Genomic DNA, 18,998 nt, shown 5'->3' with positions numbered 1-18,998 from the left:
ATCTCTATAATGCCTATTACACACGGGCGGAATGTCGCCGGGCATTGGCCAGATCTGTAGAAAGCATCCAACATACCGCCCGTGTTTATGGCATCCTGTCTGACAGAAGCCGGCCCTTTGGCCGGCTTCTGTCGAAGGTTTAAGATCAAAAACAGTCTGCCCACCGACTCCCGGTCAGCTGTCTCAGCCAATGGCTAAGAATGTTGACCAGAGTGTTCTGGCAAGGGGGGGGGGGGGCGTGGGGGGCACCCCCCCCCCCCCGACAGAACACAATAACTCAGCTGGGGAGATCGCTGTACTAACATTGGATTGTTAGTACAGCAGCTCTGACCTGAGCTGACAGGTTTTTTTTTTTTTTTTAGTTCAACTCCGCAAAAAAAAAAAATAGTGGTGTGTACTAGGCCTAAACCTATCCTAAAGCTATTTCCATACTCCTAATCTGAACCCATCTGTACAATCCAGAACCAATTTCTAGAACCCAAATCTGAACCCATTCCTACTTCCCTAACCGGAATCCATCCCTATAACTTAAACCTGAACCCATCCATATAAGCCAAGTCCGAATACATCATTATAACCCTGACCAGAACCCATCTCGATAATCCAAACATGAACTCATTCCTACATCCCCAACCTGAATACATCCCTATAACTCAAACCTGAACCCATCCTTATATCACAAACCAGACTCCATTCCTATACTTTAAACTTGTATTCATCTCTATAACCCCCAACCTGAACCCATCTTTCTATCCCGAACGAAAATCCATTTCTATAACCCAAACCTGAACCCGTTCATTTATCCCAAACCTAAATCCATCTCTATATTCCAAACCAGAATCCATTCCTATAACCCAAACCTAAACCCATTTCTATATCCAAAACCAGAATCCTTTCCTGTAACCCAAACCTGACCCTAGTTGTATAACCTAAACCTGAACCCATCCTTTTATCCCAGACCAGAATCCATGCCTATAACCCCAACCTGACCCTATCTGTATCTCCCAAACCTGAACCCATCTCTATAATCCATACCTGAACCTATTCTTATATTGCAAACTGTAACATCTATACACCAAACCTAAGCATATTTCTATTTCCCAAACCTGAACCCATCCTTCTATCCCAAACCTGAATCCATTTTGTACATTCCATACATTAATCCATCCTTATAACCCTAAATTGAACCCATGCTTGTAACCCAAACCATAACCCATCTCTATGACCTTATGACTATGAATCCTATTGACTATCAGGATGAACACTACCCTATCATTCTTATACTGTAATTTATACCAAAAACAATTTGCCACCAAATCATCATGCTGAAAACCGATCTGACAGAATAGGAGCTAGAAAACTGGAAAGGTGACTTTTAAAAGTTAAAAACAAAACTTGTGATCTTTTTGGAAAGACTTTTTAGGAAAAAAACTACCAGAGAAGATGACTAGCTGTTCGAGTCCTTTCCAATCTACAAATTCTTTCCACCGCCCCAAAAGACGTGCCAACCCCCTGGGCTGAATATTCAGGGAATGGTTACACTATGAAAAAAATGTATCTGGGAAAGGGTATTCTGGTTTCCTTCATAGATAGTTCTTGGAAAAACGAGTTGTTGAATTTTTACTGCCCGAGCTTAGCCTGATTTCTTCCCACAGCTGATATTCCCAGAACTGGTGGAAGGTTTGGTTCTTCTGAACATTGATCCCAATGGAAAAGGCTGGATTGACTGGGCGGCCTCTAAGGTAAGCCAGGCAAAGACATACCCTGTATATTTATTGCTGTGCCCCTCCGAGCCCTCACACTGCTTGTGTCTCCTCAGCTGTCTGGACTGGCCAGCTCCCTCACCGACACCGTGCTGTCACACCTCTTCAGCCAGGTAGGGTCATACAGCATTATGTACTGTGCCAGATTTACAGAATGGTTCCTAGACATTCAGGAACACCACTGCCAGTGAGGGTAACATGGCTTACTGCTACCTGCTGGTGTGTTGACTATACTAGAATTCCTGTGGTAATGGTTACTGTGACAGACCGCCTGGCACCCAGTCTGGGTGTTTCCACCAAGATACAACTTTCTCCACTCTGGAACCAGGTATTATAACCGAGAATTTCACCCAAAAACTTTGCTTAGGTGCAAACTAGCACTCTTTTATTGTAAGTTCACATATAATTTTATACCACACAAAATCAGATAAGAGCTTGATTACATTATCCTAAACAATGCAAACTTTAAACCATAATACCATCAGTATATCTAACAGTACATCTAATGAACAGCTAACATAAACATCCCACAATAGTTCAGTAACAAAGTAAAGCGGACACAATATTCGTCACATATCCAAGAGGATTAGCATGCTGACAGACAGAAACAATACGTGACTCAATTAGCAATGGGGATTCACTCATAGGAGGCACATAATGGGGAATTAATACAATGAGAGAGAGACCCCTTAATAAACAGAATTACACAAAGCAGCAGGAGACACCAACATCTGGTTATTTGAACTGATTAGAATCTTCTCAGGGGTTGATTTACTAAAGGCAAATAGACTGTGCACTTTGCAAAGTGCAGTTGCACTCTGCAAATACAGCTGCTCCAGAGCTTAGTAAATGAGCAGAAGCTTTGCTGACTTCCATCATTCAATCGTGCAAGCATAAATGTTTCTCTTTCGTTCATTGACAAACACAGCTCCTGATTCTTCTTACCCATTGGGTTATACTGCCCCCTACAGGAGTAGGACACTAGGCAGGAAAAAGCTTGGCTACGCCCTATGGGCAGTCCCAGGGGGTATACACCCAATCTCAGCTATAGGCACTCAGTTTTTTTCTGCCTAGTCAGGAGTAAGGACCTAGTTCCCTGCTGGGATTTCTGGCCCTGGCAATTTTTTCTTTTTCAATGGAATTTATTTTTTCCTCTTTTCTTATTATGTTCCTGTGAGAACTACAATCAAGTGCCAGACTTGGTGATGAACTGGATAATACAGATCTTTAGGGTCCCCCCAGTCCGGTCAACGAGCGCGTGCAGACCGCAGCTCCACGCTAGGTCGGCCGTGACATAGCCCCACTGGGCAGGGCTGGCCTGCAAGTTAAACATCTCGCAAGGACGCATATCAACTGGCTTCAACCTGAGTCACGGCGTTTCCTTCTAGCTGACAGCACCCACATTACGATGGAGCGGTGTCCTATCTGGAGCGGTGCCCACCCTGTTCCTGGTGTGGTATGTAGCTGTCCCCTCACTACCCCTGGAGGGTTTTGGGGTGGATGTGGGCCCCTCCCTGGGATGGTCGGACCCCCGGGTTCCCCTCCGTTCCCCACAGCCCCTCTAAAATTTCAGTCACTGTGGGTCTTTCGCCCCTCACTCCCCCCGGTGAGGTGATGAGCTGGCTTTGCCACATGCTCTTAAGGGTAGCTGGTTGGCGTTGCTGCTGACCGGGGATTCTTGGCACGCAACGGGGGGTTGAGCAGGGTTCCTTGCCATCCTGGGGGTTAGTGAATAGGGCAGGGATGTCCTCTGGACTCCCTGCGGCAGTTGTTGGGCTGCGGGAGCAGATGTTTTTACCGCCTCATGCGGCCATATTCGGCAAAAAGTTTAGGCCGCGGCTTTGCGGCCTCCTTGTCGGAACCTATGTGAGGCGGCCCCTGTGAGGATGGCTGAAGCCACTGCCTCCAATTTGGGCACCCGCCTTCCCCTCCGCTGCTCCTGGATGGTTGACTCCGCTGGGGCTCGCGTTCTGGCAGCTGGGCACCCTAAAAAATCTACCATGCGGTAAGAGGGCCATGCGGCAGAGTCGGCACCACCGTTGGGCGGCCCGAGTGTGTGTAGCAGAAGCCCCCTTCCTTTGTGCATCTGCCAGGCTGAGGATCTGTACAATTGCGGCTAGGCCCCCACAAAAATTTAGGCCGTGGCCTGCCGGGCCATATGGTCAGCTTGGTACGTCCCTTGGACCGGGTGGCGCTGTAGGGGCACTTCATTTTTAATGACAGTCTTGCCGTTATTATTGTATGGGGCACCTGCCTTGTTTTAGCAAGGGTACCCTGCCTGCGCGTCCGCGTCACGGCAGGCGGCCCCCTTTTAAGAGTGCTAAGTCCTATTGTGTCCTCTATGGAGGGCTCGGAGGGCAACTCCCTTGTTTTTTGCGGGGTCCAATAGGTGGTCCATTTGTGGACCCTTGGCTGGTGTCACGGGGGGAAGAGTACTCTTCTTCTGCAGGCTACCAAGGGCAAGGAGCCCTAACGTAGACCTGGACCATTCTGCTTGGCTCCTCTTCGTCTCTCGTGATCTTAAGATTAGGGATCAAAAGTCAGGGCTCTTCCAGATCTGCGGACAAGGCTGCCTCTGCATGAAGGGGCGCCCTCACCCGTATCTGGGGTGGGTGGACATCTTTGCTGCCCCATATCTGGGGTGGGTGGACGTCTTTGCTGCTTTCCGGATCCATGGACCTCCCTGGTAGAGGTCAAGTGGGTCCACAAGGTTATTCGGTCAGACTACGAGATCGAGTTTTGTCTGGTCCTCCCGGAAAGGTTTTTTCCCTTCCAACTTGCGCTTGTCCCCTGATCACTTACGGGGTCTCTTTGGGACAGTGCAAGACTTGCTATTTCAAGGGGTGATTGTTCCGACTTCGGAACATTTCTCAAGGTTTTTTTTTTTACTCAAACATCTTTACAGTCCCTAGGAAGGAAGGCAAGGTACATACAATTCTGGACCTCAAGGCGCTAAGCTGCTTTGTATGAGTACAGAAGTTTTGCATGGAGTCCATTCACATGGTTATGGCATCCCTACATCAGGGGGATTTCTTCTCGCTTCTTTCGACATCAAGGACGCCTACCTGCACATTCTAATATGTGCTAGTCGCCAGTGTGTTCCTCCGTTTTTCCATGGACAAGGAGCATTATCAGTTTGTGGCACTGACCTTTGGTCTCACCCCTGCACCTCGGGTCTTTACAGGAGTGTTGGCCCCGGTGCTGGCATTTTTTTTGAGTCAGTGGGGGATCGCGGTACTGGGGTACCTGGACGATCTTCTTCTGTGAGCGGAGTCTCCAACTGCTCTGATGGACTATTGGAGATTGCTCTGCGAACTCTTAGAGAGTTAGGTGGGATCCTGAACATTCAGGAGTCTGCTTTGGTTCTGTCCACAAAAAATGTCCACAAAAAATTACCTATCTGGGTCTGACTCTGGACTCGGCTTCAACCTCTGGAAAAACTCCAGACATTGCAGGAGGCAATTTAGCTATTGTTCAGCAGACAGTCATCCCTCAGGACTTGGGCATGCGCATGCTGGGCCTGATGATGTCTACCTTCGAGGTGGTCTGTTTGCACAGTTCAATACAAGATCTCTGCTAAAGAGATTCTGGTGAAATGGGTCAAGGATCCATGGTCTCGAGAGGTGGCTTCCCTTTCTGGCACCTTGACAGGGAAAATCCTTCTCCTCCTGTACTGGACAGGTGTCTCTATGGCTGCCAGCCTGTCCGGGTGGGGAGGCGTCCTCAGCACAGACGTGCTCATGGGGTCTGGACTCTGGCAGAGCCCAGACTGTCGCTTAGTGTACTGAAACTCTGAGCGATCAGACTTTGTCTGGCTCATTGGACAATTGTCTTCAGGGGTGTCCCGTATGAATTCTTTCGGACAATGCCACGGCCGTGGTCTATGTCAATCACCAAGAGAGCACAGGAAGTGTACTGGCAGCTTGGTAAGTAGCTTGCATTCTAAAGTGGGCTGACTGAATCATTTCCAGCACTCAAACATCTGCCATGACTCCTGTGCAGGATTCAGGCAGAAGGGATTACGGTCATTCTAGTGGCTCTAGTGGCTCCAGACTGGTCTCGCCGGTCTTGGTATGCCGATCTGGTACAGCTGGTCACCGATGCTCCTTGAGGACTTACTCTCAGGGAGGATCTGCTGTCCCAAAGACCATTCCTCCATCCTGCCTTACAGTCGCTGGCTTTAACGGCTTAGCTGTTGAACGCCAGGTGCTGAAGTGTGGAGGTTTATTTGAATCAGTGAATCCTATGCTGTTAAAAGCTTGAAAATCTGCCTCTAGGAAGATCTACCATCGTACGTGGAAGACGTACATTGCGTGGTATGAGTCTCTTGGGATTCATCCTCGCTCCTTCTCGGTGGATCGGATCTTAACCTGCCTTCAACATGGGGGTTAAACAAAAATTGGCCTTGAGTACCATCATGGGCCAGGTATCGGGTTTTGGTATTTTTTTTCCAACGACCTTTGGCCACACACTCCCTGGTGCGTACCTTTTTCTTCAGGGTGTCCGACATTTGTTTCCTTCAATACGGGCTCGGTTTCCTCCCTGGCATCTTAATTTGGTACTTTCAGCTCTACTGAAGCTTCTCTTCAGGAGGTTTCCCTGCTTATGTTGCTCCAGAAGGTGGCCTTCTTTGGTGGCTATCATCTCTGCATGCAGGCTGACGGCGTTATCCTGTTGTTCACCTTATGGTGCTTCACAAGGATAAGGTGGTGCTTTGCCTCTGTCCATCATTCCTTCCTAAGGTGGTCTCTGACTGTCATCTGAATGAAGACATTGTGTTGCCTTTCCTGTGTCCCAGGCCTTAACATCTGAAGGAAATTGCCTTGCATGTCTTGGATGTGGTCCAGGCAATTAGGGTGTACCTGGCAGCTATGGAGTCTGTTAGGAAGTCAGACTCTATTTGCGCTCACGGACAGACCTCACAAAGGGTTGTCCCCTTTTTCTGCGACTATTTCCAGGTGGATCAAACGGATGGTGGTTCAGGCCTATTGCATCAGAGGTCAGGTCCTTTCCCTGTTTAGGCGCACACTATACTAGGGTGCTTAGCGTCTCCTGGGCTTCCCGTCTTGAAAGCGTCAGTGACGCAGGTTTTGCAAGGCGGCCACCTGGTCGTCGGTGCACACTTTTACAAAGTTTTTTGTAAAGAGGTTGTGTTGGCATCTGTGGATGCTTCTTTTGGCCGCAAGGTTTTGCTGGCTGCTGTTTAGAGGACCTTGTCCTCTTTGAGCGTGTATTGTTTTTCAGGTGAGCTCCAGTTGTTTAGGGTTGAGCTCTATGTCACCTAGTTGGCTATAGTTAGCCTGGGGAATTTGTTTCTGAAGTTTTCCCACGCCCTCATGTTTAACACTGCTTTGGGATGTCCCAATGGTTAAGAAGAATCAGGAGCTGTGTCCGTCAATGAACGAAAGAGAAAATTGGATTTTTGACTTACAGTAAAACCCATTTCTCTGATGTTCATTGACGGACATAGCACTTACCCCCCCCTGTGGAGTTGGTTGTCTTCTGATACTGCTTGTAACAAAACTGAGTGCCTATAGCTGAGAGTGGGTGTATACCCCCTGGGACTGCCCATAGGCCTAGTCAAGCTTTTTCCTGCCTAGTGTCCTATTCCTGTAGGGGGCAGTATAACCCAGTGGTTAAGAAAAATCAGGAGCTGTGCCCGTCAATGAACATCAGAGAAATGGATTTTTTACGGTAAGTCAAAAATCCCATTTTCTTTCCTTGCACATGATTGGGTACTCTTTGCAAAGTGAAGCTTTACCTCATTACTAAGCTCTGGAGCAACTGCCCTTGCAGAGTGAAACTGCCCTTTGCAAAGTGCACAGTACATTTGTGTTTAGTAAATCAACCCCTTTGAGTCTAGGAGGGAGTTGAAGCAGTCCTTGCTGGTTTGGGTATAGAAGCCCCAAATCTGTATCTAAGTCCTAGGTTCCCAGAGTCTGTGTGTTTTGGAGAGACATGGACCCAAATCCAAAGCAAAACCACTCCAAGGGTCCCACAGGCACACACCTCCCAAAGAATAGAGACCCCTCAAAAATCAGGGCCCATAGTCAGTAGACAAGAGGCTACCCTGCAGTCTCCTCCAAAAGCCCCTGTCCCAGTTGGGTCTGTCACAGTTACCATGTACTGATCACATGTGCTTTCACCCCAGTACTGATAATGCGTCCTGCTGCTCGTAGTATGGAGTGCTCCTTTCTACAGTAAGTGTCAGTTACCAGTATGGACAGTGAGACTCCCAGCAGTAGTAGTGCTATGGTAGGGGGGTAATTTCTGTTGGCAGTGGTGGCATTGTGAAGTGATATGGTTTCTGCAAGGCATTATAGTTCTGCTATATGCTGCCTACAGTTGGCTTGTGATTGAACAAGATCCATATAATGCTTCCAGTGTTGCTCATAGTTGTAGCTCTGCAGTATAGGTGTCTTTTATGTGCAAATCTATAGATATTATTAGTGCTGTACTGTAAAATCGCCATGCAGCTACAAAATGGATCTTTGTGGTAGTAAAATTGCAGCAGTTCCGGGGCAGACAGAGCTGCCTCTCGGAATTAACATTCTGTATCCCCCCCCCCCCTCTCTCAGGAAGAACTGATGAACAACACAGAGCTGGTGCAGAATTACCGCCAGCAGATCAGCAGCTGCGTCAACCAGAACAACCTGCAGCTTTTCTGGAGCATGTACAACAGGTAGGAGTCATCTGTCTATCGCTGGGTGTACCATCATATCCGATGCTGTAATATGTACTCCCCATACTGTATATTGTCACACATGACACAGGCTTCTATAGTGTCTCACAATGACATGTCTCGTCAATCTGCAGCCGAAGAGACCTAGAGATGAACCGTCCAGGGACAGTACCGAACGCCAAGACTTTGAGGTAAGTGGCATTGTGAATGTAGATGTGTTTCATGTGGCAGCTGTGTGGCATGCAGGAAACCTATCAGTATGGGAGCGCCCATGTAGCCTCACATTACTGCCATACTGGAAGTCATATGTCATCTGTACTCTGCAGTGGTCATGTGACCCATGATGACATCCGCCAGTGTCCTCACTGTTCCCATGTCAGTGAATTGTACTGTCAGTTCTTCTCCATCGCCTGTTATATCCATCATATGTGTCCTGTTACTGACATGTGCTTTTCCCACTGCTTACTTCTCTCTGCTTCTGTCTTCCTCCCCTTCTGCCTTCTGTCCATCATCTCCATCTCTGACTCCCTTCTCTTCAATTCCCCCCCCCCCCCCCATCTCTGATCCACTTCTATGCAATTTCCCTCCTGCCAATCTCCCAACCTCTGACCCTTCGCTCCCCATCTCTGACCCCCCATCCTTCACTCTCCCCATCCTCCAATCTCCCCATCTCTGACTCCCCTCCATCCTGCACTCTCCTCATAATCCGACCTCCCATTCTACACTCTCTCCCCATCCCTGACCCCCAATTCTCCCCTCCATCTCTGACTTCCCATTCACTGCTGTTCCTATATTTGACCCCCCCATCCTCCATTTTCCCCATCTCCGACCTCCACATCCCCCCCCCCCCCCATATCTGACCTCTTCCCCATCATGCTTCACTCTCTCCATCTCTCCATCTCTGACCTCTTCCCTCACCATTCTCCTCTCTTTCCTCCCTGCCCCCCCTCCTACACAACCTCCATCCTCCACTCTCCTCATCTCTGACCCCCCTCCCCATCCTCCACTCTCTTCCTCTCAAACTCTCCCATTCTTCACTTTCACCATCTCTGACTCCCTCATTCACCTTTCTCTCCATCTCTGACCCCCCAACCCCCCCCATCCTCCCTTTCCTCATCTCTGATAAACACCCCTTCCCCTCTTCCACTTCCCCCATCTCTGACCTCCCCCCCCCCTCACCATCCTTCACTCGCCCCTCCTCTCACCCACCCATCCTACACAACCTCAACTCTCCCCATCTCTGACTCCCCATCCTCCAATCTTCACATCTCTGACCCCCCTCCCATCCTTCACTTATCTCTGACAAACCCTCCCACCTCCACTTTCCCCATGTTTGACCTCCTCTCCCCTCCTCTCACCCACCCTACCCAATCTACATCCCTCTATCCTCCACTCTCTTCATCTCTGACCCCCCCAATTCACCGTTCTCCCCATCTCTGACCCCCCCATCATCTACTCTTCTTTATCAATGACCCCTCGTTCTCCACTCTTCCCATCTTTGACCCTCCCCCATCCTCCACTCTCCCCATCTTTGCCCCCCCTCCCTCAATCCTTCACTCTCCCCGTCTCTGTCCCCCCTCCCTCGCTTCTTCACTCTCCTCATTTCTGACCCTTCATTCACCGCTCTCCCCATCTTGAACCACCACACCTCTTTTTCTCGTTATCCCCCTACCCTCTGTCCCTTTTCTCTTCCCTCTCCTCTCTCTCAGGGCTCCGGTCATGCTGGTGGTTGGAGATAATTCCCCAGCTGAAGACAGTGTGGTCAGTTCTGTACTCTTCTATCATCTGATAATTCTTCTATCTGGTACTACATCTGCATGTCCATAGACATAGGATTAGATTGTATCATTACACTTGTGCCTCTGCTCATACACTGAATGATCGAACAGATTACAGCAGCAGGTAGGCCTGTGTGTAGTACATTGCTAGATCCTTAGTCATAGGTTATACCCTTTGTATAGTGGATCACTAAAACCCCACGCCCAAGTTTTTTTTTATTAAAAGAGAATGGCTGTACTTCTCCTGTGGATCACAGGAGTTGCAGTTCGTTCTGCACTCATGTGACCTGTTTTCTGCTGAAAGCGGACTGAAGTCACAGTGGCGGTCCAGGCTCGGGGCAAGATCGCAACAAAAAAATCGGGATCCGCCCACATGCCTGGACCAGCACCCAGCTCAGCCACTTAGAGCCTGATCCAGCCACTCCCGCCCCCTCTGCAGCCCAGCACAGAGCAGTCACTAGCTCTCTTCTCACGGAGCTCTGACAACCGAGCAATCAGCGGCCTTTGATCGTTTGGTTCTCAGTCTTAGAGCCGGCAGGGGAAAGATGCAGCATCCGATGCTGCATCCACCTCTTTTAAAGCTGTCCATTGACAATTCAAACCATGTATGGCCAGGCTGAATGTACCCAAGATGATCGATTGATCAACTTGGGTACAACCAGCCTGTCCTATTTTACATGCAATGTGTGCTAGTGGCTGTTCTAGCCACTAGCAATAATCACTGTTCTTCCGGCAGGGACAGCTCCTCCTCCTCCTCCACTGACTGTCTTGAAGGGGAAATTGAGAAAATTGCTTGGTCTTTTGCCAGCTTAACTATAGATTACCATGTGATTGGTTAGACCCAATGTAGTGTAGATTACTAGATCCCTAGTGACTGGTCAGACCCATTGTGTAATCGATTACTATATCCTTAGTACATGATTAGACTCACTGTGTAATCAGTTAAGAGATTCCTAGAGATTGATCATGTGTAGTAGATTACAAGGTCCTCGGTAATAAATCAGACCCATGGGTATAGTGGTATACTAGAGTAGGTTGTACGTGGTTTAGATATCTGGATCAAATGAATGCAGATACCTAAATCATAGAATATTGCTATTTGTAGAGTCTGTGCACCCTCCACATGTGCAATGATGAAACGCATTGTGGGAATGATGGTTGTCACGCTCTGTTGTGGGGATGTTACATCATGATAACGGCTCATCTGTGTTGGCTGCATGTCTCTCCCTTATTGAATGCTGATGTACTGCACCCCAATGTTCTTGGCTTCATCCCAGTGTCTGCTGCCAGAGTATTGTTCTATTTTTAGATCTTATTGATGGGAAGATCTTACTGTGTGTTTTTCTCCTACAGGTTGAATGTAATTCTAAACTTGACCCAACAAACACAACATTCCTGAAGGTAACTGAAACAGTTTCATACAATTGTGGGAATTCCTGATGTAGTTTAACCCTGTTCTGGCTTCATCTTTCTTTGCAGCCTCTGACCCCTCAATATATCCAACTTTATCACCCCTGCCCTTCCCTATAGCCTCCTCCAAATATCCCAACTTTATTCTTGCCCTCAGCATTACCCACCTCCAATCACCCTAGCCCCTTCCCCATAGCCATCAATCTCTCAGCATTACTATCCTCCAACCAAGCTAATCTCATCCCTTTCTCATAGCCTACAGTGCCTCTGTATCACCTTCCTCAAACCATCCCAACCTCATCCCTTCCCCATAGCCTCCAATCTCTCATCATTACCCTCCTTCAACCGTCCTGACCTCATCCTTTCCCCCAAAGCCTCCAGTGCCTAAATGTCACCCTCTAACCATCCTAACCTTCCTCTAACCATCCTAACCTTTCCCTATTCTCAAAGCCTCCAATTTCTCAGCATTACCTTACTCCAATCATACTAATCTCATCCCTTCCCCAGAGCCTCCAGTCTCTCAGCATTATGCTCCATTAACCATCCTAACCTCATCCCTTCCCCATAGCTTTGTGTGCCTCAGTGTCACCCTCCTCTAGCCATCCTGTCCTTTCCCTATTCCCATAGCCTCCAATCTCTCAGCATTAGCCTCCTCCTACCATGCTAATTTTACCACTTCCCCCATAACCTACAGCGCCTCAGTATCACCCTGCTCCAAGTATCCTAACCTTGCTCCATTCCCCTAGCCTCAAATCCATCAGCATTACCCTACTATGACCTTGGCAACCTCACCTCAACCTACAGCTTCAACCTCCTCCAACAATACAAACCTCATCCCTTCCCCCATAGTCCCTCAGTATCACCCCTCTCCAACCATCCTAACGTTGTTGCTTCCCATAGTCTTCAAATTTTCAGCATTTTCCGTATTCCAACCTTACCAACCTCATCCCCACCCACAACCTTCCCACCTTTGCCCTTCCCTCTAACATCCAATCCCTCAGTATCCTCTTCCTCCAGCCATTCCAACCTTCAGTGTCACCCTTCTCTAAACTTTCCACTGCCCTCCCCTATAGCTTCCATATCATTCAGTGTCACCATCCTTCAACCTACCCAACCTTCAGTATCATCCTCCTTACACATTTCATCCTCCAATCTCTCCTGTATAACCCTTCTCCAAACTTCAGTATCCACCTCTTCCAACCTTTTCACCTCAGCCCCCTCCAATAACCTCTGATCCCTCAGTATTACCCTCTGCCAGCCTTCCTATCCTCAACTTCTCCATCGCTTCCAATCCCTTATTATTACCATTTTCCAACCATCCTATTCTTATTCCAATTTGCAGTGTTACCCTCTTCTAACCATTCCACCTCCACTGTTCCCTATAGCTTCCATTTCACAGTATCCGCCCACTCCAAGCTCCTCACCCTCATCCAAACTCTCGTCCTCACTCTTCTCCAACCTTTCATCCCCCACCCTTACCCATTACTTTCAATCCCAATATCAGCCTCCCCCAACCTTCCAAACCTCAATGTCTCTTCCATCTTTCCCACCCCCTTCTTCTCTATAGCCTCCATTTACTGTGCACCACCCTCCTACAATTAACCCAACAACTTCCCTAGAATTTCCAGGCCCTCAGCTCATCCTTCTTACTTCTTCCTGATTGGTATGACCATTCGGGGTTCTTCTCAGTGTTGTTCTGCTTCTGTTTTACCACAATAGCAGCAGGTGAATCAAGCTGAGGACAGGATTCTTGGTTCCTCATTCTCAGGGTGGTGTCTGTTCATATTTTTTTTTTTTTACCAATATTTTATTTTTCATTTGAGCTGCATTTCATATGTAAACATATTAATTTATTTACTAGCTGCCCCTTCTTCTGTCCCCACAGATGGCCGATTCTGGCGGACTTCCTCAAGTGACACAGGTAACACCAACCATTTCTCTAGATCATTCAGTAACCCTATGTCTATGAATAAACATTCATATCCAGACTATCATGGGAGATCTTTGGACAAAAGGAATCGTGTGAGAAACAAACAAGATTGTGGGAGGGGTCCCTGGTATGTTGAGGGTCTAGAGATGTCGCTAATATGAAGTGTAGTTACATATTTCCTTCTCCTGCACAGCCTGGAAAACTGACAGAAGCCTTCAAATATTTCCTCCAAGGAATGGGATATAGTAAGTACAGTTTGCCTGGATCATGTGGATGTATCAGAGTTCATTTGGCTGAGTGCCCAATGGCTGGTATCCAATGTTGTTTGCCTCATGGCGGGTATTAGTGTGTGCCCAATGGCCGGTACGCAATAGTGTGTGCTTGATGGCTGGTAGCCAATAGTGTGTGCTTGATGGACAGTATTCAATGATGTGTGCCTGATGGAGGGTATCCAATGGTTAGTCCCTGATGGTGGTTATCCAATAGGGAGTGCCTGATGGTGGGTATCCAAGAATGGGTGCCTAATGGCGGGTATCAAATAGTGAGTGCCTGATGGTGGGTATCCAGTGGTGTGTGTCTGATGCAGCCTTTTTCAACCAGGGTGCCCAGGCACCCTGGGGTGCCTTGAGACTTCTTCAGGGGTGCCATGACAAAATGCCTAAAAAGTGCCCAAAATTTGAATACAAAGCCTGCCTTTTATTTACACAAAGCCACAGGTTTTCATTGCACACTATTTCAACTTTCTAGCTGCCGGAGTCCTAACAACCATTGATAAGGAGGATGTAAGTCGCCTGCATAGGATCCTTGTTTAACTGTCCCCTGCCCCTCTCCATCGATGTTGGGGTCACATTAGCTAAGTGATTTAGAAAAAATGAGGGAGAAGAGAAACATTGGAATACTATTTAGCACCAGTTTGCAAACGTGTATTTACTTTGGAGGAATAAACCACCTCCAACGTTGGGTTTCCCACATGTGTGGATGTTGCTGCATTATGTAAAACTATTAGAATAGTTTTTACATTTTAGAATGGGGTGCCTCAAGACTGTCCATCATTTTTAAAGGGTGCCTCCAGATTGTCCATAATTTTTAAAGTGTGCCTTGACTGAAAAAAGGTTGAGAAACACTGGTCTGATGGTGTATATCCAACAGGGAGTGCCTGATGGTGGGAATCCAATGGTGTTTGCTTGATGGTGGGTATCCAATGGTTTGTGGCTGATGGTAGGTATCTAATAATGAGTCCCTGATGGTCAGTATCCAGTGGTGTGTGTCTGATATGGCGAGTGCCTGATGACCTGTATCCAATGTTTGCCTGATGGTGGGTATGTGGTGTTTGCCTGATGGCAAGCATTCAGTGGTGAGTCCCTGATATTCAATAGTGTGTGCCTGATGGTGGGTATCTGAAAAGGAGTGCCTGATGGAGGGTATACAATGGTATGTGCCAGGGGAAGGGTACCTAATGGTGTGTTTCTACTGGCGGTTATCCAGTGCTAAGTCCCTGATTGCAGGTATTCAATGGTGTGTGCCTGATGGCGGGGGGTACTATTCAGTGGTGCTTGTCTGATGGTGGATGGTATCCATCGGTAAATGGCTGTTGGTGGGTATCCAATGGTGTTCTAAATGAGGAGTATCCAATGGTCTTTGCCATTTGTCTGTTGATTATTTTGTTTGATTGTGTGTCTGGCAGTTGTGGGTACACCTTTTGGCAATTGTGTTAAAATGTGTGTGTCCGGTCTGCTCAACGACCATTACATTCCTAAGTGGAAACGTCTACCACAGTCCCTTTTAGTGTGTAACATTGGTTGTGTGTCACCCCACCCATTCTTTGGTTCTATAGCTGTGTCTGCCTCCCACCATGTTTATGTCTTTGCTCACCCTGTGCGCAGTGTACCATGTCTGTCTCTCAGAAAATTTGTATCTAATGTGTTAATGTGACATTTCTGTGTCTCCTCCACCTCTCCTCATAACTGCCCTGTGTGCGCCCCTCTCTTCCTCCTCGTCTTTCTCCCTCAGTTGCTTCCCTGAAGGATCGGAGACAAAGTGCCAGTGCAGGTACCCAATGTTTCCCTCCCCTGCTCTGCTGTCAGATTTGCTGTCAATGCTGCATGTTCCCAGTGCTGTAGCTCCCTCCAACCCCATGACTGCTGTGCCTACCTCCCACATAGAGGATGCTGCAACTCAAGCTTACCCCTCTGAGTCCCCGTACTACCAGGGAAGGAGCTCTTTCTAATGGGCCCCTCTCTCGTAAATGTGAGACTCAGAGTTACTGAGGACCCTTCTGATTTGTCCCATAGCTGCCAGAGTCTGGGATATTTATCCCTACCTCTGTCATCACTACATGCAGCTGCCACTGTCACGGTGGAAACGGGTACTCTTTGCCTGCCTTCTAGAACATTGTTTAATAGTAACAGGGCTATCACCAGTCCCCTGTCTTGGTGGTAAATCTTGGGGTAGGGAAGCCTATGGCATTCCTTTTTCCAGGGGGCCAATGGCATTCCTTCCTCCAGGGGGAATATTATTCTGGTTAGCATGTCCTGGTTGGCAGGTTCCTGTAGAACCTCAGGCTGCTGCTACCCTACTGCATGAAAGGGTTAAATCTCGACCATATTCCAGGACTCTCATGTTAGGGTGTTAACCATTTTAGTTGCTACTGGAGCTCCTGTTATGCAGCCAATGTTCATCTGTAGATTTTCTAGTAACATGTATCCTGTTCTCCCTTCTCTATGCCTTCAGTGCCCTCCGCCAGCATGACCCGACTCGCCCGTTCTCGCACAGCTTCTCTCACCAGCGCCAGTTCTGTGGATGGAGGACGCCCACGGCCCTGCACCCATTCAGAAAGCAGCGAGGGGATTGGGCAGATCAATCACACCATGGAAGTGTCCTGCTGAAGAGTTGCAACCAGCACCTTCTCCCCCAAGTTCCCCTCTTCCCCATTCATTACCCATCTCTTCTTTGCAAGTTCTGCTTCCTGCACCCCTCCCCCTCTAAACAGCGTCTGGCGTTTCTTGGGGATCCAAAAACCAGGGTGACAGTAGTTCATCTGGTGTGTTGTCTCTTAGTTCCCCTTGTGATTGGAATTAACAGGGGTAAGAGCAGATAGGTGTGGGGTAAGTGGTGGATGAGATTTATATAGAGGGAAAGATGTGGTAGTCATCCCATGCTGCAGAAGACTGACTCTTCTCTGTAGAGGTGAAGACTTAGGGCAGCAGATTGGTGGCTTTGGTGAGATTAATTTTAAACTCTGAAAGCCCATGGACAGAGATTGCTGGGTGAGGTGGAAGTCAGCTGGAGATCTGTTTATGGCACAAAAACATTGCAACCATACATTTTACACTTGATGGTTAGGATCTACAGGTCATAATATGATACTGTAGAATTGAGACCTAGTGATTGTCAGATAAAAACTATAAAGCTGGGATCTATGCATTTTAAGAGCTGAGATCCAGAGATGTCCATTTTATCATGTATACCGTGGATCAAGAACATACTCGGAAGCTAGGATTGGGAGATCTTTGGAAGATAATAGAAAGTGGAGATCTGTTGATGATAATCTAGAGCTGGGATCTGGAAATCTTCAGATAACACTATGAATGGGTGGTTTCTGAGTCCTTAATGGACAGGGTTGTCAGTAGGTAAGGCAGACTCTACAAGTCCAGTGTGTTGAAGGACATAGTTGGATAGGTTTAGTGTATCTGGCGTCTCAGAAGTTAATATTGGTCGTAGATGGTGAAATGTAGAATTATGATATGAGATTTTTTGTGGTGGGAGAGAAACATGTGGACAGTTAGGGGTTATCTTTGCGTAGGTTTGAACATTTTCCTTATTTCTAGCGGTGTCCTGTCTCCCCTGTCCCCTTATCTTGATGTCTCTTCCCCATTCATCACCTGCGTGTCCTGCCGATCTAGACATTATTCTACATACTAGGCGTATTCACTTCTTTTCCTCTCCTGTGACCGTTCCCAAATCCTGTCTGTGTGTGCAGTGACTCTGTACTCATATATGTCTATTGTGGTGGTGAATGCTTCTAGTTGCATTAAGCCATCCGTACAAATAACTCCACGATAGTAATGGAAAAATTCAAGAAACTTCAATAAAAGTCTGAAATCTGCACATTTTCTTTATTCCTGCTCAGGCATTACTCTTTTCTTTGTCTCAATTTTTTTTAATGGTGGGGAAAGGGGACAGGACAGGTGGAGGAATCGGGATCCAAAATCATCAGGTAAGTTCCCTAAGATCACCACCACTAGGCTTTACTATTAGTACCCAGATGACCACCACTGATAGGCCGTAACCTTTAGAATCTTGAGAGATGTACCATTGAATCATGGTATCTGATCCTAGTGTCTGCTCTTCAGGAACAAATGATACATCATAAAGATGCTGGTCTCTGGGAACTTACAGTGGAGGCCTCTGAATCTAACACTGTGGAGGTCTTAAGTATCATCTACTGGATACACCTAATGATGGTGGTCTCCAGTGGTTTTTCTACTGGAATTTTGCATTTGATAAATGGCTGTGCGACTATTTTGATTAAAATTTTAAACAGCCACCATTGTATTCTCCAGGGGCTTTGCTTACAGAAAATATATAATGTTTGGTTGTTTTAAGTAATTTTCTAGCAACAAATGCTGATTTTAACATGTGTATGAAAATATAAAAAGTTGCCCCAGATGGCATTCCGTTTAAGAAAATAAAATTAGGAGCAGGCTCATTGCACAGAAATCAAGTGCATTGTTAACCATGCTATCTTTACTATACTTGCTTTTATTCTAGTGTAGCCCTCTTTTGAGGGGGTTATGAGAAATGGTCCTCCTCAAACAGGATATTGCGCTAAACCTGTAAGTAAATAAGGGAACCAGATACCTCCACACGAATATTGCAGCAAAGTCAAGTTGAAGGGGCCCCTGAGAATGATGTTTCCATCTGTCTCTGTCCTAAAGACAAGATCAGGGGTCATTCGGGGATCCTCCAATTGTTGTCCAACTAACCTGGAACGGAGCTTTTAACAGGAACTGTGATGTGGCACTTGAACTCCCAGTCAGCCTATGTACTGTGCACTTTAGTCCCTTCCTAATAGTTTCTTATCTGACATGCAACCAGACCATTACTGGATGTGGCGACTGGAAGCCTAACCTGGCTCTAGTCTTTTTCTGAAAGCAGAGACCATGGAGAATAAAATGGTGGTAGTTTAAATTTTTTAGGTTGCACGATATTTGCGTAATTTTTTAGCAAAAATGAATTTTTTTAGGAAAAAAAAAAAAACTTCAAGCAATTCAGTGTACACAAACACTAAATTTTACCCCATTACCAAGTTTTTGGTAATATATAAAAGATGAGTGGTGTCGAGTAAATATATATCAAACATGTCAAGTCTTAAAATTGCACACATCTGTGAAATGGTGACAGTACCCAAAATGTTCCATAGGCGACCCTTTTAA

The 18,998-nt window shown here is 47.1% G+C and overlaps 1 protein-coding gene across 4 annotated transcripts in view; it reads left to right on the top strand.

Moving 5' to 3' along the window:
• NDRG4 (NDRG family member 4) overlaps positions 1 to 17,681 on the top strand; it is a 65,412-nt gene extending 47,731 nt beyond the window's left edge. For 2 of the 4 annotated variants that reach the window (XM_082269910.1, XM_082269912.1), the window contains 10 exons: positions 1,656 to 1,742; positions 1,820 to 1,876; positions 8,342 to 8,445; positions 8,580 to 8,636; positions 10,155 to 10,206; positions 11,577 to 11,624; positions 13,519 to 13,554; positions 13,757 to 13,808; positions 15,574 to 15,612; positions 16,294 to 17,681. In XM_082269910.1, coding sequence (XP_082126036.1) covers positions 1,656 to 1,742; positions 1,820 to 1,876; positions 8,342 to 8,445; positions 8,580 to 8,636; positions 10,155 to 10,206; positions 11,577 to 11,624; positions 13,519 to 13,554; positions 13,757 to 13,808; positions 15,574 to 15,612; positions 16,294 to 16,448 — 687 coding nt within the window. In that variant the 3' untranslated portion in view covers positions 16,449 to 17,681. The remainder of the gene's footprint in view (positions 1 to 1,655; positions 1,743 to 1,819; positions 1,877 to 8,341; positions 8,446 to 8,579; positions 8,637 to 10,154; positions 10,207 to 11,576; positions 11,625 to 13,518; positions 13,555 to 13,756; positions 13,809 to 15,573; positions 15,613 to 16,293) is intronic. The other 2 variants (XM_082269911.1, XM_082269913.1) reach the window with 1 other exon arrangement.
• Positions 17,682 to 18,998: the final 1,317 nt, after the last annotated feature.

The sequence above is a fragment of the Pelophylax lessonae genome, assembly GCF_965119305.1.
Source record: "Pelophylax lessonae genome assembly, chromosome: 10".
NCBI classification, from domain to species: Eukaryota; Metazoa; Chordata; class Amphibia; order Anura; family Ranidae; genus Pelophylax; species Pelophylax lessonae.
This window is presented reverse-complemented; position numbering and strand designations above follow the sequence as displayed.